We start from the raw sequence: 23,047 nt of genomic DNA, 5'->3' as shown, positions 1-23,047 counted from the left end.
TGGCTGAACCTCGGTAAGTAGAGGTTGCAGAGGTCTTGCGTGGTCCCCCAGCATTTAATTTTAATGCCTGAGGGGAGAGCGCGGGACATCTGCAACTGCCCGCACCCCCCCCCAAATCTCGCGCCTGCCCCCCAGTTTGCGCACCGCTGGCTTAGGATACAAGACAGAACCACTTCACAATTACTGCATATTGAAAATGGAATGGAACTTCAGTTGCTGAAGGAACATGTGGCTTGAAGAATTAGAACATTGATCACAACCAGATTTCCAGATGAATGAAATTATAGGCCCTTATGCTATCAAGTGCGTTATCCTTGATAATAAATAATAATACATTTATTTATATAGCGTTTTTCTCCCAATTGGACTCAAAGCACTTGACAGTTACAAAAAGGGAAAAAGAAGAAAACATTTAGGGTTATAAACAAGACCAAACACAAGGAAACATACAACACAGGATGGGACAGTACTATAGCTAAATGTTGGACAGGTTGAGAATGGAGTACAGGTGTCATGTGACAAGAACGGGTCAGGTTAGTTAACAACCTGGCCGCCACATTCTCACCAGCTGCAGGCGGTGCAGCTCTTTTTCTGGAAGACCCAGGTGAAGTGCATAGCAGTAGTCCTGACATGAGGACACAAAGAAAACGCAAGAGATGAGGGAGTGTGTCCTAGATTTGACCAATGGTGTTCTGCAGCAGCTTCAGATGATGAACTGCCTGGTAGCCAAGCTAGAGCTGTTGGGGAAGAAAAAGGGGAAGGGGGGGAGGGGACAAAAAAGGGGCTGATGGTGTAGTAATATAAAACACCTTTAATAAATAGCACATAAAAAAGCCCCCCTGAGGGCATACTCACACTCTGTACTGCCACTCAGGACACATAAGGGTATCTTTACAGCCATGAGGACACAAAGGCATGGACAAGCATATTAAGATCCTCTATGGGAATCCAGTGCTTAATCCTGGCTATTTTTTTTGGTGAAAGAATGACGACTTGATCACAGCTGATCTTTATGGGTCAGGTCACAGTAAAGGACAACACCAAGATTCTGAACATGTACAGAGTTTAGCAGCTGGGAGTCCCCAAGCTTAAGGTCAGTATGTTGACCTAGCTGCAGTCTTGTTGTCTTCCAACGGTAAGCATCCACCACAAGCACTTCTGTCTTATTCAACCTCAATCAACTGGAACGCCTCCACTCTAGGAGCTCAGATAAACATCTATTGAAGACTGATAATGAGTCCTTAGTGCCTGGTGCAAAGGACAAGTAGAGTTGGATGTCATCTGCATAGCAGTGATGAGGCAATGCTGTCTGATTATGTCACCTAGTGGCAGCATGTACACTGTGAACAACAGAGGAGATAGGATAGAACCCTGTGGCACTCCACATGACAGGGGCATGGGTGCAGAGAATTATATTCTTGAAGATACTCTCTGTGACCTGTCAGTGTGAAAGGATCTGAACCAGCTGAGAACTGTGCCACCCAGTACACAGACCTTCAGGCGTCCCATTAAGATGCCATGGTCCACAATATCAAATGCTCCAGAGTTGTCAAGAAGTACTAAGATCGAACAGTCAACTCTGTCTCTCGCCATTAGGAGATCATTTAGCACATAAACCAGAGCTGCGTCAGTACTACGCCATATTCTGAATCCTGACTGGAATGGGTCATAAATTTCTTAGCTTGATAGACGGCATTCCAGTGTGGTTGCCACCAATTTCTTAATAACCTTCCCTAGGAAAGGCAGGTTTGATACAGTCCTATAATTTGCAATGTAATCCGAGTCTAATGAAGGATTTTTTAGAAGAGATCTGATGACTGCTTCGGGAAAGATCTCTGCAAAGAAAAGAGAACTATTTTGGCAAACATTGGGGCAATTACATCAACACAGCCTGAGAGAAGTCGTGTTGGGACTGGGTCCAAATCACAGGTAGTAGAATGCAAGCCATGGATTGTTTGTACAAGGTATTCTACCTCCAGATGGTCAAAGCTAGTTCATAAAGCCAGAGAACCTGCATTTTAATGCCTGGAACACTGACACCTATTAGACAGCACAGTAGAGAACCCTCACTGGATGGAGGTTACTTTAGCAGAGAAGAGAGCACAGTCATCACAACAGCACTGTGAAAAGGCTCTGCAGACATACTGGTTTGCAGATGCTCTCCATGGTGCGGAAAAGTGAGCTGATCTATTGTCCTCTGCCATGATCTCACGTGACTGGAATTCTGACTTCTTACTTGTAATTGTGGACTGGTATTTTGTGATGTGGTCAATCAGTTTCAGCTTGTCTTCAACCCTGCAAGACTTCTGCCAGCATTGTTCAAGCCTGCAACACTTCTTCAATTCCCTAATAGAGCTGTCAAACCAAGGGGTATGCTAGTGTGAGCTGAAGCGTCGTATGCGAACAGGAGCGATATTATCCATTGCAGCATCCAATTCTCTATTGCAGTAATCAACAAGAGCACTGGGATCCATTCAGGCACTTAATATGTCTGAGAAATCCACATTTGCCATCAGGCCCTGGCGGGGTCACACCCCTCAATGGGGTTCAGCTCCGGAGACCTCCTTCTTCAATATTGTACTACAAAAATGAAAGAAAAGAAAAAAACATCTTGTATTGCCTCTTTAAGGAGAGTGGTATTAAGGAGAGTGGCTTCATTGACCTCTTCAGTTAGTTGAGAGTATTACTTCAACCTTTCCATTTTCAGAGAAGCGTGAGTTACTCAAAATAGTTTAACAAGCTGTCAAATTGAGATACAGCTCAATATTTAAATCTGCTGCTCGTCATCATTGTCATGTACGGCACACAGCACGTGACCTGTATACAGGACAAGAGTTAATACACAGCTCGCAAGCTGGCCCACTTTTCACCTTTTCAAAGGTCCCTCAAATGAACAAAACCCTCTTAAAAAGACATTTAAAATCTTGACTCAATATACGGTATATACACTAATAACTTAATTTCTCTAATACTTAGACACGTGAGTCATATCAATAGATTCAGGTGATTATGACGGATGTAACCAAACTCATTTTGACCGTCTTGCTCATAAATTTGAGTGACAAATGGATATCTGTCCTTGGCACCTCTTACTCATGTAGTGTGTGATACGATTTTAATTGTATAATTGCAATAGTGACAGATATGTACCTCCCATTATGCAGAGTAGATGACATCACATTATATTCTCATTTTTAATAAAGTCCTCCAACTAAGGTGTGACCTGTATGTCACCCCTCTCTGTGATGCACAGGGGTTATCTCAGGAATGCTACTTTCCTCTGAAGCTGCCCATCCCCCTTTCCCCCGCCCTCTTCCATCTCCCCCACCCCGCCCTCTTCCCTCCCACCTCTTCCCCTCCCATCTCCTCCCCTTATCATAATAAAATGAACATAGTGTATGCTCACTGGACTACACAGCTTCACTCAGGCCTCATAAACACTGGTCTCATATTTTGTTATAATACGCTAATATTCTCAAGCCTCTGAATCTAATGTTTAAGACTGTTCAGCTCTACTCAACTCAGCGCTCTGAGAGGGTTAAGCCCTTTGTTTATTTGTGTATTTGCTTAAAATGAGTAATATCCGTTCCCCATTCTAACCCTGTCATTTTGATATCCATTTGTCTGTTTATTTTTGTATCGTGTAGTCTGATTTCTCTTGTATTCTGTTACTTTGCTTCTTTGAAAACCCAATAAAAACATTTGAAAAAAAAAATGTAGGTTTACCTTCCAAAAGATCTTGGAATAGACATTCTGAATCTGAGTGAATAGCTAATTTTCATAAGTAGCCATTCACAGGGTGATAATTGGCAAAGATAATGGCTTCTGAACTTTATTGAATCTACTGTACACCTTGAATCTTCAAGATCCCACTCATGTTAAAATGCAGGCTTTGAAAGGCAATATTTGGAAGTCAGAAATTGGCAAACTAATGTTTTATAATTTGAATACTAGTTCTCTCCTAAAAAATACAAACATACATGTGAACAAATCAATTGCTTATTGATGAGTTAATTATACTGTATCCTCATGCAAGTTCATGAAAGTTAAATCAACCTGAAAAACAGGCAGCATGCGTTATAAAGTCATGTTACTTTAGTCCCAGACCGGCACTATAACTGTGCAGTGAAAATAAAAGGTACCTGTTCTACCATATTTAAAGCAGCAATACTACATTCCCTCCCTTTTTTTTTCTTATGTTATAGCTGAAGCATGTACAATGTATAATTCTACATTCTTAACTATGTTGGCAATCGTTTGGTGCTCCAGGTCTAAATCTGTAAAAATCCTGATTGTGTGCCTAACATAATGGCCGCCTTTCAGTTCCAATCAATCCTTCAGTCGGTGTAATTCAGCAGCTACAATCTATCCGGATATTACTAAGGTAACGTAGCTGGGTCCCCCTAGCCCGTACCTCCAGTGCGGGGAAGAGGTAGGCTACGGCTGCTATGCGGGCGGGCCCGCCAGGACTAGAGAGGCTGCAGCTAGTCCAGAGTGCCGGAGCTCCGCGGTGGGACACCAGCATAAGGCGCCGCCCTTTTGGATTACCGTGCATGTGCAGAGAAACCACACAGTTGCGGTGGCCATCTTGGTCATCAGTGCGCATGCGTGATACCCAGCATATGCGCAGAGGGCTACAGATGCGGTGGCCATCTTGGAAAGAGCTCCGCAGGGGAACTACATATCCTACCATGCTCTGGGAGATAGCTACATGTGAGGCGCAGCAGGCAATAGGGCTCCAGTAAGGACGGCACTACGAAAAGGATACATTTGGCGTGCTAGGAGCGCCACCAGTCAGGAGCAGGAGGGAGAGGAAGAAGGTAGTGTTCCCCCCCAGGTCCAAGCTAGGCCCCAACTTCCTGTAGGTTATGTGTGCTACAGGGAAGGCCCATAAGTAGGGATGCTTCCCCAGTACTGCATAATGTCAGGGACAGATGCTGCGCAGTAACTTGCGGCCTGTGGTCTGGAACCAGACAAACATCGCTTTAAGAAACTCTAAAGGTGAGACCCTCTTGCTGGAGTTCACCCCACGCAGAGGCGGACACCTTCGGGGATGGAAAGGATCAGGTAAACGCGGCGTGGGACCATTCTGCTGTCCACGGATCAGCATCTTCGGCTTGCCCTGGTCTGGACTGAGAACAGGAGAGGTACCACGTGCACCAAAGGCCATACGCACTGTGGGTAGCACTACTCCACACACTCTTTGGGTGGGCTTGTCCGTGGACAATAACGGGTTAAGTGCCCAGGCACCTCCGTACTTGGGGGTTACACCAGGGGGTGTTACTGTGGGGTGAAGTACTGTGTGGGTGCGGCCTTGTATGGCATTGTTATTATCAACGTCATCCGTTATATGCCAGTAAATATAAGTTAGCCATACTGTGTGTGCGTATTCTTATCTGTTACTGGTGGGTTCCTGTGAGAGGTTATCTTACTGTGTTAGGATCTCTCTCAGGTGGAGGCGCTGTGTGCTAGCGAACGTGATCACCCCAAGCTCCCAGTGGCAGAGGATCAGGCCTCCTGTTTGCCATTCAGGTAACAGCAGCATGTGTAGTCCCTTAGGTCACGGGGAAGGAGGGCTACAGTAACATGACTATTGTTATAGTCTACAGGTCAAACTGCAGGGGATAGAATATTGGCAACACATTATCACAAATAGGAAAGTGTTACAAAGATCTTGCACTGCTAAAACCTGCTATAGAAATCAAAGAATGTTCATTATACCGTATTAAGTCAGTATTAAAATGGCATTAAGAGTTGAATTTCAAAACAAATACAGTATGGTGTGGCAAATTTCAATTCGCATTCGCCACACCTGTGGCTACATTGAAAAATAGGTTGCCCACCTATGATTTAGTACAACAGAACTGATTTATTAAAATATATAAGATTTCACATATTGCTGCTTTAAAATAAACATTAAGTATACCTTTTAATTTAACAAAAATAATTGTCTTTGAAAATGAAGATAGAAGAAATCCAACTCTGAAAAAATAAAGGAATAATAATAGTAATAATAATAAAGTCAATTATTATTTTTTTTCAAAATAAATAATTTTCAAGTGTACAAAACACTATGGTCCAAATTTATTATGTTGTATATTGCATAAGACACCTTACAGTTTATTCAGGTCAATGGGCCAAAAAGTGCCTTCTGTCCCTGGACGGTGTCTCACGGCATAGCACTGCTTAGTAAACATGACCCTGCATGTCTTGTTAAAAATATTTTGCATGTTTGTTTGTACTATGAACGCATTTTCCTAAACACAGAAATCCGGTTATGCAACTACATTAACATACCTCACTTCTTCTAATCACTGCAGTGTTTTGGGACTTTAAACAAAATACTTAGAATTAGGCAGGAAATTCTATTGTGCCAACAATAAAAATATTAATTATTTCTTTGAAGAGGATGCCTTTCAGCGAACAAGGAGATGTGGTATTCTCTTTCAAGTACTGTACTGTGACAATTACATTTAGATTTTGAATAAGATGATGACATAATAATGCACTTTTCTAGATAGTTTTATAGACCATGCAAACCCCAAGTTACAGTCATTGCGAATCATATATTCCCTTCTTTGTTGTTTGATGGTGTAAGGCAAATTATAGTTTATCTGTACGTAATAAAATGTTGGCAGAGGAAAAGCTACTTAGATGTTCTGTTGGATGAAGGATCTTTCCAGCACATGGGAGCCACTATGAAGGCTCCTTAAAGGAGCAACTGTTTTTTTTTCTCCCTAAGTGGGAAGCTGGTGGTCTCTGGAGCTGAACCTCATTAATTTCAGCTCTGGGAACCCCCTGTTCCCCAAAATACATACCTCCATAGGGGGTTCCAGTAGCAGCTCCACAGGTATAAATGCCGTTCACGCAGGACAATAAGAAGCAGCAAGGGATGACGTCACGGCTTCCTATTGGCCCGCGGTTTGGGAAGCAGGGAGTCCCCAGTGCTAAAATTAACACGGTTCAGCTCTGGAGACACCCTGCTTTAATATGTGCAATTTACAATATGAAAAAAATGGTTAAACATTTGTATTTTTTTGTATATAAGCAGTTATAAATATTCCCTCAAACACAGATAATAACATTTATCAGAACGACTTTGTGGTGTTTTAAAAGTAATAAGTATGTCATCAATCTCCTGTCTGCTCTGATCCGAACATCACCAATGGAGCAAGAGACAGAAAATGCTCACTTACTGACAGACATAGGTACAATAGGTTGAGCATTTATTCAGTAAGCACAGGACACAGTACCTACAGGCATACCCCGGTTTAAGGACACTCACTTTAAGTACACTCGCGAGTAAGGACATATCGCCCATTAGGCAAATGGCTGCTCACGCATGCGCCTGTCAGCACGTCCTGAACAGTAATACCGGCTCCCTACCTGTACCGAAGCTGTGCGCAAGCGGGGAGACTATAGAGCCTGTTACAAATGCGTTATTTACATCAGTTATGCACGTATATGATGATTGCAGTACAGTACATGCATCGATAAGTGGAAAAAAGGTAGTGCTTCACTTTAAGTACATTTTCGCTTTACATACATGCTCTGGACCCATTGCGTATGTTAATGCGGGGTATTCCTGTATAGATGTATCAAAGTGTCTCCTTTTTGCACACGGCTAATGCATTGTCGAGGGAGGTTGCCCCCGCGCTAGGTCAAAATAAATTAAATCTGGCATACTGTACAATCATAACAACAGGATACTATTATGTGTGTTGAAACTCGACACATCGATTTAAAAAATACTTAAAAATAAGTTATATAGGCACGGGTCAATGGGAGTTCAGAGTAGGTCTGTTCAGACTTGCTCACTCAGATAAGTACAGTATACGGTAGCAGTTACATTATAGCACACATGTTTGGCTATACATAATGTACAATATAACACTGGGATTTACAAGTATTGGTTTTATTTTAAGCAGCAGTTCATATTTATGGGACTTTTTGGGGCTTAGCCTCAAAAAAAAAGCATAACTTGCAGCACAGTATAGTGACAGCAGACACTTCCTTTCACTTTTAGGCCTCTTCTATATAATGAGAAGCAATTACTGAATAGTTAACAATACATGAACTTGTATTCAGTTGAATGAAAGATAACATGGGGTTATAACTGTGTTATAAGCGCCTCACAGTACTGCGGTTAATTGAATGCACAAATTTTGTTGCAAGACCAATTATAATATTAATCTTAACAGCGTCATGTTGACGTACCAGGTACATTATTGGCACTTGCTTGATTTTTAGGGGCTGATAGAAACCCCAGTGGAGCTCCCCACTTTCTGTGTGATCGCACTTGATCGGCGTTACCGTACGTTATAGAATAAGGGCACAGGGGGTAATTTTACATCTGCGGAAGTCGCTGCTTGGGCCATGCTCAGCTGAAAAACCCCATGCTCCTTTCCACTCAGCCAGTGTTGACAGGGGGAAAAGACATGAGGAAAAGACAGACACAACTTAAAAGACCTGGATATTGTCAGCACCTCCCCCTTGCCTCTCTTCCCTTCTTCCCCTCAGATGCTCTTAGAAACCACACCAAATTTGCAGCAAAGGTGGCATCCAAAGGGTGTCAGCCGTTTGCGTCAATTCGCTGATGTTACAACTGCTCTGTAATTGGTCTTGGTGAAATATTTGAAATGTATGTTGAAGCATTTCCATCTTCACACGTATACACACCCTGCCCTCACAGCTCTACCTCCTCACAATTCCACTTAAATTTTTAACACCCACTCCTTCAATTAACTAACCTATTCGAAACACACCTATTTTCTTATCCCCCAGTACCGTATGTCTCCACTTACCCTACCATATAGACTGTAAGCTACTTGGGGCAGGGCTGTATGCTAATATTTGATATTTCATTGTTTTTGTCCTCCAACCCTAGTGTACTGGGCTATGGGATATGTGAGCACATTATAAATAAATGATAATGATGATAATGATAATAATAATGACAATAATAAAGCATACCAAATTGACTATTTAGAGGGAATTAGAAGTCTTTAAAATGTAGAACAAACTGTTCCAAATATACGTGGTGGAGATACCTTTAATATGTTACAGTACTATGTTTGTATGTTTACCTTACTCCATTAGCAGTGGGATTTATTTATTAATAAAAAATGTTTTACCAGGAAGTAATAAATTGAGAGTTACCTCTCATTTTCAAGTAGGTCCTGGGCACAGAGTTATAACAATACATGCTTATTGTATATTAAAAGAACAGAGGTTATACAGTCAATTCACAGATATATCATGGACAGATAGAGGATAGAGTTGGAAAATTGGGTACAGGGGATAAAAGGGCTGGTGAGTTTCAATTGAAATAGAGAAGCTTTAACATCACCAAACATCAGCGAACGGGAGCAAACGGTTCACACCCTTTGGCTGCGCCAAAGGCTGTCCGCCTTTGGGGCGACGCAGATGTACACTTAAGGGGTTCAGATTAAATGCAGCTGCGAATACAAAGTTCTTTGTGTCCTCTTGGCTCATTAATATTCCAGTGGGTGGAGTTGACGTTCCACAAAGTACAAGCACATGTTAACCCTTAGCACGCTGGTCCACTGCAGAGGGGAGGCCCATCAGGCATCCGCCTTTGAGGCGATGCAGATGTACACTGAAGGGGTTCAGATTAAATGCAGCTGCGAATACAAAGTTCTTTGTGTCCTCAGACGCCAGCGCCATTAGCCATGTGGTGAAGCAGTTATTCTTTATTCTACCCATAATTATATAAGTAATGACTTTATGAACACACACAAGAAATCTGAATGGGGGTTGTGGAGAGCAGAAGACCTGATGCTTTGCGCGAAAATCCCCAAAGACAGCAATGGGGAATTTCAGCTAATAGCCGCTTCGTCTGATACTGAATAAGCCCCTAAATCCTCATGCTAATAAAGAGGTTACATAAAATGTAAAATTGTTTGTGTGCTTTTACTTATCGTGGTGTTAGAGAGCGGCTTGAAGAGAGAGCCTGGTGCTCCAGGTTCGTGGTCACAAAAATCCCCCAAATCATTTACAAATGTGTGCTGGGTTTTTGTATGAAAGGCAGGAATCACTGCAAAACGTCTTCTACAGCTGAAAACATGGCAGGACTATTCATTTTCACACTGTGTGAAAACAAGCGTGCACTTCCTCACCAAATTGTACCTTCTTTGCAGAATAAGATAAGTTACTGACAGCCAAAATCTCTTCCTCGGGCTAAGTAACACTCTTGACCTTGCAAGACGATTAAAAGCTTTTCTTAACCCCTTACACTGCAAGAGAGGCCAGCGATGCGTTGATAAGCAGAGCTATGCATTGCCGTTGCTGGCCGCCTTGTCAGTGAGGAGGATAAAAAAGATGTACAGTACCATGTTAGGTGCTACACTCAGTTAAAGGGGCAGTCCAACTTAGTAGGTCAACATTAGAAAACCAATTTAGTGTCATTTGTTTCCTTAGAAAGGAAGGATGTCATACTTCTTTATATCTTTTGATACATGAACATGTTTTGCATTTCTCCAGGAACATTGGATTCCAGCATATTAGCTACTTATGTTTATCTGTTTGACTAGGGATGACATCGTAATTACCTGGCAAACAAGGAGCAAAGCAGAAATAGCAAATTCCCTCTAGCTGTAAACAGTCTCACCAAAAGACATTAGGAAAAAAATAGTAAAAAAACGTCCAAAGGACTTGTTTACCATAGAAATGTCAAAAGTTAAAAAAACATATATTTAAAAATACAGTATGCTTGTCTGCATATATATATATATTTACAATGTATCAATCAGCTACATTTAACCTACAGTACTAAACATGCCACTGTCCTTAATATACTTTTACCCTTGGAGGGACTGCCCTATCAATAGGAGGTATTGGATGATTTTGGAGAGTCACAGCAGAAATCTTCACATCCTAGCTAACTGCAGCCATTGTGCTTTTATTTTTTTGTCTCTAATAAGCTGTTGAAATGTCTAAAAGGACTATTGTAGTTTTTCTATATAGGGTATAGTACATATACTATTACTCCAAATTACAAACTTATCACATGTAATTGATATTTAGATTGTAAAGTCTTTGGGGCAATTAAATTCTCCTAATGTTATATTTGTGTCTTGATGCACTTATCCCATGTGTATTATTATATTCCCTGTATTGTAATTGTTTTGTAATAATTGCAAAAAAAATGACAGCGCTGCATACCTGGAGGGCGCTATAAAAATATTTATGTATTTTTGGGCAAATTGGAACTTGATTAACACAGATACTACCATATAATTCATTTGGAAACTGCAATTCATTTGGAAACTGCAATTCATTTCCATTTAAAAGTTGTGTTATGTGTCAATTGAATTCTTCATACGCAAGATGGGACCTCCATATTTTTCCTTGGCTTTGGAAAAGATAACTTACATTTGTTTTCAGTCTGATGTAAGGTAATAAAAAGAACGAACAAGCCCAACCAACTACAAAGAGCCTCTTCCGTTTCAAGCCTCAGAAATGATGGAAGGAAAAAGCACTGTCTTGAAAGCCTTATATCTGCTGCCCACCAATTTAATTACACTGGAGACAAGTAGGACAAACTCAGGAAGTGGCAAAGAGTTGGAGACGCAAGGGAAAGAGAGGGGAGGAGATTGTGTTGATCTACACAGGTCACTTGTGGGCCACTGTGCAGTAGGCTTTTCAAAAACTGTTATTTGTATTATAGTACGAAAAACTGGCACACAGCTGGCGATGGCTGCAGGCACAATTGAAACGTTTACACTCGGAAAGATCAATAGCCCCAAACTTTAAGCTATTTGAAACAAGAAACTATTCTAAGTGATGTTGTTTGGAAACCGTGACGTCTTAGCCCTAACAACACCTGGGGGTTAAACAACTCACGATTTCCAACTTCAAATCCAAATAAAAAAAATTCTATATGATAAAAGTGTACATTAAATGTAATATTTGCATAGTTTACTCTCTAGGTTAAAATATCAGAAAGCCTTCAAACTTAATCATATTGATTAACACTTCATTTGTAGCTTCTTGTGAAAGATCTGGTTGGTAATAAATATGCAGAAAGACCGAGGCATGCGCTGGCGGACATAATGAGGCTGGGATAGAAGGGCGCTATTAGCGCCAGATCGCTAACAAGAATGCTGCAGAGCACCAGCAGAAGCTGGCTTGGGGAGAGCAGCATGTAGTCCTGGGAGGACACCTGAAGGTGTGGGACTACTGGTAAAATGCAGGGAATTAACAATGATTCTGTCCACACGACCTGGAATCATCAGTTAGCCCACCCACCGCGGACAGAGGGGCCATCACGGATTCATATAGCATTGGCTTTTGTAACAATTCAATAGAAAGACTGTCACAATATACCAGCACATAGAGTAACTATACATGCATGAATAAAAGTAACTCATAGTAGAATTGGTGATCCATTATATAATAATAATCTTTGTGTTATTCATTGTCACAGCAGGTGATTGACCTTACCAAAAAAGAACAGTACACTGCACCCAGTGACTCCCCGGCCAACCACAGTAATGTAGATTTGGACTTAGGCCTGTAGTGGGCCATGGCCCAGCAACAGCTGCGGGTGTATGTCGTCGGTGTAGTATCAAATTGAATGTTCTTGGTGAGGTTATCTGGGCCAGGCCATAACAGATCATCTGAATACAAATGTACTCAATAAATGATGTGTCCAATTCAATTTTAAAGTAGTCAAGGGTCTAAAGTGAGTTATTTTAAGTGGAGTCTGGAAAGGCAACCTGAGTATGGGTTTAAGGGATAGACTGGGTAAGTGCGTAGCTTGTACACTAACATTCTCTCTGCAAGAGGAAAGTCATGTTGCCATAACAGTTTACGTTTGTGATCCTATCATAAGTATGTGTGTGGGTTTCAAACTCAATATTTCAGAAATTTGGTATTGTTTAGCTAGCTGGAATAAAATGAGGGGAGTGCCTGTAAAAAGGCAGGTGTAAAAATAAATAAATAAATACCTGTATATGACGCCATGCAGATGAAGAAACATGAGAGCTGAGGTCACTTCTGCTGCGTAAAATCGTGATCGAGGTTCATCAAATTTGCGCGAGCGTTGGATTTGAAACATTAGGTCTCCTCCGTTTACATACTCCATAACAAAAAAGAGGCGATCCTAGAAAAACAAACAACACCACCATTTAACACCTTTCTTCCGCAGTTAACAAACAGAAGTGTTAGCATCTGGAATGAATTCCGAGTGATGCCATGCAAATCCTTTTACTTTCACAGTTATGTATAATCAAGGGGCTGCCATTGCAGTTAACCGGGGATAGCATTTAACATTCAGCCATCAATGACGCAATAACTTAAAACATAACTCTTTATTTCAACACTGTTGTGCATGTAAGAGGTATAAATGTATACTGTAAGATATACTGAGAATACAAGGGAACATTTGACTACATGTTCAAATATACCACATTTGCCTATTCAATTCATGAATGGGAATGAGTGACAATGGGGTTTGTGGAAGTAGTAGGCATGGCAGACACGTGTAGGGCCACCAACATGTTTCATCTTAATGTCCACAAAAAGCTGGCATCACCACAGACTAAGTCAGGGGTTCTCAACTTCAGTCCTCAAGGCCCCCTTCCCCCCCAACAGGTCAGGTTTTCGGGATATTCAAGGTAAGCAAAGGTGACTCAATCAGTCCCTGCTTCAGTAGTCTTTGACAGATCCGTTGATACACTGAGCCACCTGTGCTGAAGCAGGGACATCCTTCGAACCTGACATTTTGGGGGGGTCTTGAGGAATGGAGTTGGCCACCCCTGGGCTAAGTGTTGCAACCTAGGCTTAGTGGCAGGAATAAGAGCTACATTTGTACTATAGGGATGTATGTAGGTAGGTATATCTTTATTTATATATCGCCAACAGTGTACTCAGGGCTTTACAAAGACAATACAGTACAGGGAACTATAATAATATAATAGGTGCAGCAAAGTCAGACAATAGGAAAGGAAATCCCTGCCCCGGAGATCTTACAATCTAAGTGGTATGTTGGGAGACTTAAAGAGACAGCAGGTGAGGGAATAAGTGCAAGGATGGCAGTCCTTGGTTGCAATAGTTGGTAAGAGTGACTGATATCCCCAGCAGTTAGGCTGAGTCCCCGCTGGCGCTGAGCGCGCTCATGCTTGGAGCACTCCAAGCATGAGTGCCGGGTGTCCTGCATTTACGCGCGTGCGCAGGGGGGGGGGGCATTGCGGATATTTGAGTGTGCGGGAAAGTATAATTTTTTTGTTTATCTAAGTGCCGAGCGTGGGTGAGTGTGTGTGCCCACGCACGAGCGCACGCGCACAGCGTGAGCGGGGACTTACATATATCTATATATGTAAGATACTGTCGCAAGTGCGGCCCACTCAGCGCTAGTGGGGGTGCAGCCTTCGAAGGAGAAATAGAGAGATAAAGAGGGGGTGAAGATTTGTGGGGGTTGTAGATGTAAATAGAATGTGTGTGCTAGAATAAATAACCCTATCAGTGCTACTGTAATAAGAGTGGCTGATACACATTGTCTTTAATTCCTATATACATCATGGAAAAGTAAACTAGTGCTAATTCAATGCATTTGAAGTAGAAAAATCCAGTTTGAATACCAGTGTCAGTCATTTGTGCTTTATAAGAAATAAAAATATATCATAATTTTACATAATACAAAATGTATTATATGTGTTAAAGTAATACATGGATCCCACTCAGTCATTAAAAAGTGATTAACTGTGGGTAATCATTATTAACTCAGTGACTATTTAACCAGCACATGGTTCTCTAAAGATTACAACAGACACAAAGTACAGTAAGTTATAGTGAGTAAAAAAGTGAGAAAACTCTCCACCGTACAGTAAATATAAATACCACTTGTGAGCACATTCACATGTCTCATATGGATCTGCAACCCTGCCTTTCCCCATTATCTCTTAGCATACAATGCTTCCACTGCAGCTAGGGATCTACAGTATGCAAATGAGCACACCTTTTACTTTATGTCCATTCTAACAAGGACTCCATTTAAGCTTACACAGATTTTTCAGCACCGCCTGGGTTGAGTGGAAGGAATAAGAGCTACATTTGTGTTATAGGGATGTAGATGTAAACAGAATATTTGTGCTAGATTAAATAACCCTATCAGTGCTACTGTAATAAGAGTCATTGGTACACAATGTCTGTAATTCCTATATACATCATGGTAGCCTAATGCTGATTATATAATGTAATCATGTTCATGTAAGTCAATGCCCATTGGTCCTTATATTTATGGGCCGGAGTATCCTTTTTTTGGGATTAAACCCTGGTAAAGAGATGCTATCAGCCCCTTTTGATACTTTTTTGTTTTGCATAAGTCTTCGAATCGTGTGTATCCAGGAAATTCCTCCTCATAGAAACCCTGCTGCACTAAATGCCTGACCTGCATATACTCAAACAACTCCATTTTGGGTAGACCATACTTTCCCATCAAGATTGAGTGCACATTAAAACTCACGGTATGAAGAATTTAGCACTACAGTATTGCACTGTATTTTCAGCATTATGGTAAGATCAAAAACCAGGGACGGGAATTGCATTTGGAAATCTGCCGTTGTAACATAACAGATCGGTCAGCTGCTATGTAACTCACACATGCATACTTATTCTCCCAGGCTAGAAACGTCCTTAACAAGTAAACACTCGGAAGACGAAGTTCAAAGCTCATAGTAGTTCCCATTCTTTAGAACCTTCTCGTAATTGCGAGGAATAACAAAGCATGCCAACATTTGAAAGCTATTAAAAGCTGAAATGTCACACTTTGTTCTCTGGACTCTGTTGTGAAATTTTGTATTTGTTTAGAACAAATAGCAAAAACTTTTTTTATGGTAGTTAACATAGGTAATGCTATGTATATTAATATGTATGTAAGGAATTAACATCTTCAGTTAAAGGCTACATGTACAAGGAGAGGAGAAAGCAAAAGCGAGCACATGTTCACTGATATTGATGAACAATTGATCGAATTTGGAACATGGGAATTGTACTAATGTTGGCATGAGAACTGCTGTAATAATGAACACATTTTACCTTTGTTGGGAATACAAGAATACACCACAAGAAAATGTGGAGCATGGAACTTCCAATGCACCAAAACACTTGTTTTGCTCATTGCATTGAAGAGCACTACAGTAGCCAGGTGTCAATGCAATAAATATACAGATGTAGCAGACTTCATTGCTCGGGCTGAAAATCTGCATATGGTATGATGCGTTATCACAGCATTCAATAGCGGTGATAACGCAGAATATCACAAACTATCCCACCATGAGAGGCCGGCGGGTACAATAACCTTTGGTGTAGTACACCTGCAATCTTCCAAGTCTGCAATTGTATAAACTCATGATACTATGCTAGTTTAGAATACAAATAAGCAAAATGTATTAAACACTCCAAAATAACATTTTATTCCCTCTGTTTTTATTCCTATAGTTATCCGGGACTATTTGCACTCTGACATCAGTTGGAGGGAATTTGGACAATCCCTGTGAAGGAGCTGCAGTTGTCCCATAGGGTTGCATTGGACACTTTATTTGTGTGCTTTCACACAAAATCACATGATCACTTTTATTATTACTGGTTTATATTCTTTGCATGAAGAGATCTGTACACATTTGAATTTGTTGAAAGTGTCTCTTTTTTCACTTGATCACTATCCTCGTATGTCTAACAAGACTCGTCCAAACAAAGATTTGGAAATTCCATCAGGGAGCGCCATAGCTATTTTTGAACACAAAGATTTGGAAAGGGCTGATGGAGTTCCCACCTCATAGACATCATCAAGTTATAACACCGCATACATTATTGTACTATGTTGTTCTACTTAATTTATTATATGTGGTGACCACTGCGCTCCCAATTCTGCTTGCCACATCAATCAACGGAGAACTTTGAACCACCCTCTATGGGTTTTTTGAGCTGCATACTATCACATATTTCACTAAGCACTTATCACTGTGTTTACTGTGTGATTTTCATAAACTGTGTTTTACTGGCATAGCCCATGTATGTTTAAAGCACCATTCAATTAATTTGAATGAGTAAATTCACTAACTAGTAACTCTTCACTAGAGCGCCTAATTTTTCTTTCTATGTCTAACAAGAGCCCGAGGCTCTGTTTGGGGCTCACTGACCTTGTATCACCCTCAATAACATACTGTACATTTTTAAACAAAAATCGTAATATTTTTTAGAAATCTACTTGTACCTACGTATTTTCCCCATGCAGTGATGCATTGTTAATGTCAAGGTCAAAAGGGACACATTTTTTGCCAGTTTAACTACAAACTAAAAAAAAAATGCAATGGAAATATGCCTTTATTTTTCTACTGTACATGAACACAATGAAACACAAGCTTTTGTTCACATGGAAGAAAGGGTAAAATTAACTAGTAGCTGAGATTTCCAACAATCTTCATATTACTAATTGAACACTGTTGCGGTTTTGATACAGTACCACCAAAAAACAGATATGTTGCTTTTTTCTTTCAGTGAGAGCAAAAAGTTTGAATTCTTGCCATGTAAACTGATTTTTACCAAATTTAGCAAGAAAGTTCCACCCCAGATTTAAAAAGAAAAAAATACTGCCACGTGTCATTGTACTTGCAAGTGCAGTGAGTTTAAAAACGAGGTCTAGTGTTCAAATACATAATGATTTCAAATGAAGGTGCTGTCCTACCCACTGCATGTCTGTGCAGTCATAATAAATTATTATTATTATTATTATTATTATATAGACGTTACATTGCCCAGCCCCAGAGAGCATAACATATTCTAGTATTACTCAGAATATCAGCGTTTGATAGAATTCAAATGCTATGTTTAGTACAGTATACAGTATTACAATATACATTATACCAGATAGAAGAAAGAAACCTGCTATATCTGTAGATACCTCCTCGTGGTGTTTAATAATAATAATCTTTTATTTATTTAAATAAACTACTCAAAGTGTGTCACAATTACAGTATAATGTGAGGTATGCAGCACATAGAATTAGTTACAGGCACAGCTCCTGTCTAGATCAATGTGTAATCTATGTTATTGGTGCCTGAGGCATAGGGAGATAAAATGCCTTGCCCAAGATCACAAGGAGCTGACACTGGGAACCAGTTTCCCTCCTGCTTCAAACTCAGTGTTGTTTACAGAGTGAGGGCCTTTAGGGCTGGGACCCGCTGCGCCCGGTGGCGCGGGCGGCCGCGTGAACGCAACTCACTATTGCTGTTTAGCCTCACGATCCGGTCCAAGTCCCTCCTCACTGCCAACTGACTACGTACTGTGACGCGTCAGCCAGCAGGGGATACCAGAGAATTGAGTTCCCGTGCGGCGACGCGTCACATGGTACGCGAGTCAGCCAATGGGGAGGAGGGGAGGGAAGGAGCTAGATGGGAGGCGCCTTGGGCAGGGAGCAGGGAAGGAGCTGCAGGTTAAAGTGTGTGTGTGTATATGTATGTATGTGTGTGTATGTATGTGTATATGTATATGTGTGTGTGTGTGTATGTATGTATGTGTGTGTATGTATGTGTATATGTATATGTGTGTGTGTGTGTGTATGTATGTATGTGTGTGTATGTATGTGTGTGGGGGGGTGGACGGCACCACGATCAGATCCCGCCCCCCTCCCTCCCACTCCCCTCCCTCCCACTCCCCTCCCTCTCACTCCTGCCCCCCTCCCTCCCGCTCCGGCTCCCGGCTCCCTACAGACCGCATATCGCGGTCTGTGTCTGTCAGCGCCCCGCTTGTCTGCAGTGCGGGCGTGCTGACTGAGGGAGCGGGGCCTTAGCCTAACTCACTGAGCCCCTCCTACAGCCCAGTTTCTACAGAGAAGAGGCTGAAAGGATTGCTGTTTACAATATGAGCCTCTCTGCTCCCAATATCCGTAAGAACCTACAGTAGGTCTGGACACTGAACCCCTGAGATGCACCATGTAGTCCCACATACAGTAGCTGACAACTTTGAGATAGAAATGCTGCATGTGGCACTATTACTTTAACGTGTATTGTTTGCATGGAAAACAATAACTGGCCACCTGTCCAACAATTACAATTACTAGTTAAATAAACATGAAGTCATTATTTGTTTGGTAATAATGTGTATAACATTGTCTATGCAGTGTTTCACATAGATAGCAAATTGCTTCGTTTATTTAGATTTCTAAACTTTCGTATTTCAATTGCTTTTCCAGGCCTGCCAACAGAATGTTGGGCCCAGGACAATCTTAAACTACAGCCCCCCATAGGGGTTTCATTACCTATCAAACCTTATGTCCGTTCCTTCTGATGCATCTGATGCTTTTTTCACTGTCTCTCTCTTCTGCAACCCCTCTTTCCCCTCTGTGCCTCCTTCTCTTAGACCTCTTTTCTATCTTTACACAAGGCTCTTTGCTTCCCTCTTGTCTTCCCATGTCGCCTTCTCTCACTTTTTGGGCCTCATTCAGAAAGCGTTCATAAGCCACTTATCAAGCACTTATCACCCAAAATGCCTACTGATATTCAGTAAGCAGTGATAAGTGGGTGATAAAAGACTGAATTGCTCAAAAGAAATTGGTCATAAAAAAAATCACAGAGGCAGCGGTGATAAGCCACTTATCACCACTTTTCGGCATGTTCATAAACTCGTGCAATTCTAGTAGCAGTGATTTGGCTATGAACGCCTATCGCCGCTCTAGAATGGTGGTTTTATCACAAAATTCTCACGCCAGAAAAAGTTGGCTTAAAGGTGTTGGAAACCTGCAGAGAAGCGGCGAGATGGGACGTAGAAAAAAAATGCATTTTTCATGCACAGAATTGATGCCGGGAATCTCTGGAGCTGATATCCATTAATATTAGCACCAGAGACCCCTGGCATGAATCCTGTGCAATAAAAATGCATTTACAGTAAACTTCATTACCATAGCGGATTGCCTCAGGGACTCCTACTTCCCGAGATACAGGCCCCGTTATGGGGGGCCAGTATCTCCTATGCATTTAAATGTCTGCGTCACGTGACCATGGGAATAAAATGCATAGGAGATACCGGCACCCCATAACGGGGCCTGTATCTCGGGAAGTAGGGTTTCCCTGAGGCTGAAACCAATGGGGTTCAGCTCAGGAGACCCGCTGCTCAGCTAAACTATTAACAAAATTAAAATGTATACACATAAATTTCGGGCGATATTTGCACAGGAAGCGACGGCTCTCTCAGAGCAGCTCTCTGCAGCAGATACAACTCGCCGGGTAAGTCCTTTTCAGAGGGTCGTTCATCAGATCACCGGCTATCACCCGTTTTGTGAATTTTGCTATGACAGGTAATGAAGGCTTTCTGAATACCGTGATAGCAACGCTCATAAAAAGGGTGATTTAAATGGTCCGGTGATTTTTTTTATGAACCTTCTCTGAATGAGGCCCTTTCTCTTCTTTTCTATCTTTATTTCTCCCTCTTCTGTTTTTTTTGGTCATTACTTCTGTCGTCTTTCTCTCCTTATACACGTTTTTCTTCTCCTCTTTTTGCCCCTAGTAGAGAGGGGCAGTTGTTGTTGGTGGGCTAAAGCTTCCTACACGGTTATGATGCAGACTCTGACCACCATCAAGGTCCATGTTCAGATATATGGAAGGGAGGTAAGTTTGTTAAACAATATGATGATATTGCACATATTCCAGATTGCTCCCTTGGTTTTCTGCCAGGTTTCTAGGTTTTTGTTCCTCAAAAGTACTGCTCAAGGCCCTTCAATTGATCTCCTACTCTACAGCTAAAAGCTTATATTTTGTTTTTAGAAAGGTTGTATATTGCATTCAGATCTTCCACAAATAGTACACAGGCTTTAAGTACGAAAGAGCATAGCCGATTCCTTGAAGATGTATTCACCTGCCAATACATTAGCCACAAGTTATTTCCTGCTTCCCCTGCGCGTTGTGTAGAGGCAAACTATGTTTATCGACACATTATATTACAAAATATTTATCACCAAATCTTACATACTTTATCAAGTATCCACTGGAGTCTCCCTACATCAGACACAAGAGTGGTTCAGTGACAAGGGAGGAGAGCCAAAGCCTTCATGCTATTATTAGGCCGCATACATAGTGAAGGCGTGAGCGCAGCGCGGCGTCATACTCGTCTGCAGCAGGAGAGATTTCTGTCCTGCATGCAGAGGCGACGGGGAGGCGTGCCAGGGGCATGGCAGTGACGTCAGGGAGCCATACTGGTTCTGACGGCACGAGCGACATGGCTTGCACCAAATCCAAACCAATGGAGGCCAATGCGCATATGCATAGTGCAACCGATGCGTGGCGAGACAAACTTATTTGACGGCCGGGCCACGTGAGCAGTTCGCCCAATGAGGTTAACCAGGACGCAGCATTACTCTGGCTGAAGACACTAACAGTGGTTATGCTGTAAGCTGTTTTAATACTGTGTATTTTCTTAACTTGTACTCCTATAGCACTGAGGCCCCTGAGATCGTAATAATTTTTTCAACTCCGACTGTGGCGCAACTTCTGACATCGACCAGAGCAGGCAGGAAGAGGAAGTATAGCAGTGACCGACCGGGCGACGGCAGCTGCTGCTGAGCTAGGAAGCCACTGGGTCACTGCTACGTGGGGAGCCGCCACGCTGCCGGGCCTGGGACAGCATGTGAGAGTTGTCCCGGCTGTCCCCCCCCCCCCGGTGGCCACGGAACCCCTGAGGGGCTTTGTAGTTTAGAATAAAAAAAAGTTTGTTTGAAAAAATGTGCATACAGTACATTATTTGTAATTCCAAAAATGTGACATTATTTGTAGGCGGTGAATGCAAACTACTGTATATTGTGACAGATTAAGGGGGAGATATTATTCATTTGCGGTACCTTGCCTAAGTGACGATTGCGTCAGCTACATAGCTGTGTGTATTAATTAACCTTTGTCACATATACAAGTCAAATGCTATATATTGTGATGGATTGAGGGGGGATATCACTCATTTGACGGACCTTGCGTAGGTGAAGATTGAGTCAGCTAGGTAGCTGTATGTATTTACCCTTGTCACATATACAGGCATACCCCGCATTAACATATACGCAATGGGACCGGAGCATGTATGTAAAGCGAAAATGTACTTAAAGTGAAGCACTACCTTTTTCCCACTTATCGATGCATGTGCTGTACTGCAATCGTCATATACGTGCATAACTGATGTAAATAACGCATTTGTAACAGGCTCTATAGTCTCCCCGCTTGCGCACAGCTTTGGTACAGGTAGGGAGCCGGTATTGCTGTTCAGGACGTGCTGACAGGCGCATGCGCAAGCTGCTGTTTGCCTATTGAGTGAGATGTACTTACTCGCGAGTGTACTTAAAGTGAGTGTCCTTAAACCGGGGTATGCCTGTACAAGTCACGTATTTACAGGTGTGCCGTTCATGACAGTGGTTATTTGATGACATGGCGTTGTTTACATATTATTATATCTGTTATTTCCTCATAAATGTACCCACTGGGTCTTATCTCTCCTCCATCTTACAAGAGAAGTTGCAATTTAGTCATTGATTATAGGGCCCCATCTTGTTCTTCTTCCTACTATAGTAACCTGGGTGTTTCCGTGATGAATAAGTCTGCGCTTCAGCGTAAGTAATAATTATGGAAATGTCATTCCATGGAAACAGTTAGGCAAAAACATTTTGAGTACTTCTCTGCACAATCACGGCACTGGGTACTGTAAATTGTCCTGTCTTGAAAAACAATATCCAGAAATTAGAACTTACGAGATGTGATTAAAATTCATCAAAGTAGTAGTACATAATGTACTGCCAGCCTGCTCTATTTTGATGAAGATGATGCATCATACAGTATTTGTTTAGAAATTTGGACAACAGCATTGTGGATAAATAAACTGATTGAAAGAGCAGCTTTGATGTGTTGTTTTGATCTGAAAGATGTTGATTAAACATCATCACACTAATCAGGATCCCTGTCATTAGATCATTGAACTAGTATGTCCGTACGTATGTTTGTAACGTCCATATTTACGATACCTACCTTTCTTCCCTTATTTGAGTCAGTAATGGCAC

General features: G+C 41.6%; 1 protein-coding gene across 1 annotated transcript in view; it reads right to left on the bottom strand.

Annotated features, from left to right (window-relative positions):
- The window catches only part of PRKCE (protein kinase C epsilon), a 518,187-nt gene that overhangs the window by 88,211 nt on the left and 406,929 nt on the right, over positions 1-23,047 (bottom strand). The window contains exon 11 of the mRNA XM_075595803.1: positions 12,972-13,126. Within this exon, the coding sequence (XP_075451918.1) occupies positions 12,972-13,126 (155 nt within the window). The remainder of the gene's footprint in view (positions 1-12,971; positions 13,127-23,047) is intronic.

Source organism: Ascaphus truei, chromosome 4, assembly GCF_040206685.1.
Source record: "Ascaphus truei isolate aAscTru1 chromosome 4, aAscTru1.hap1, whole genome shotgun sequence".
NCBI lineage: Eukaryota > Metazoa > Chordata > Amphibia > Anura > Ascaphidae > Ascaphus > Ascaphus truei.
This window is presented reverse-complemented; position numbering and strand designations above follow the sequence as displayed.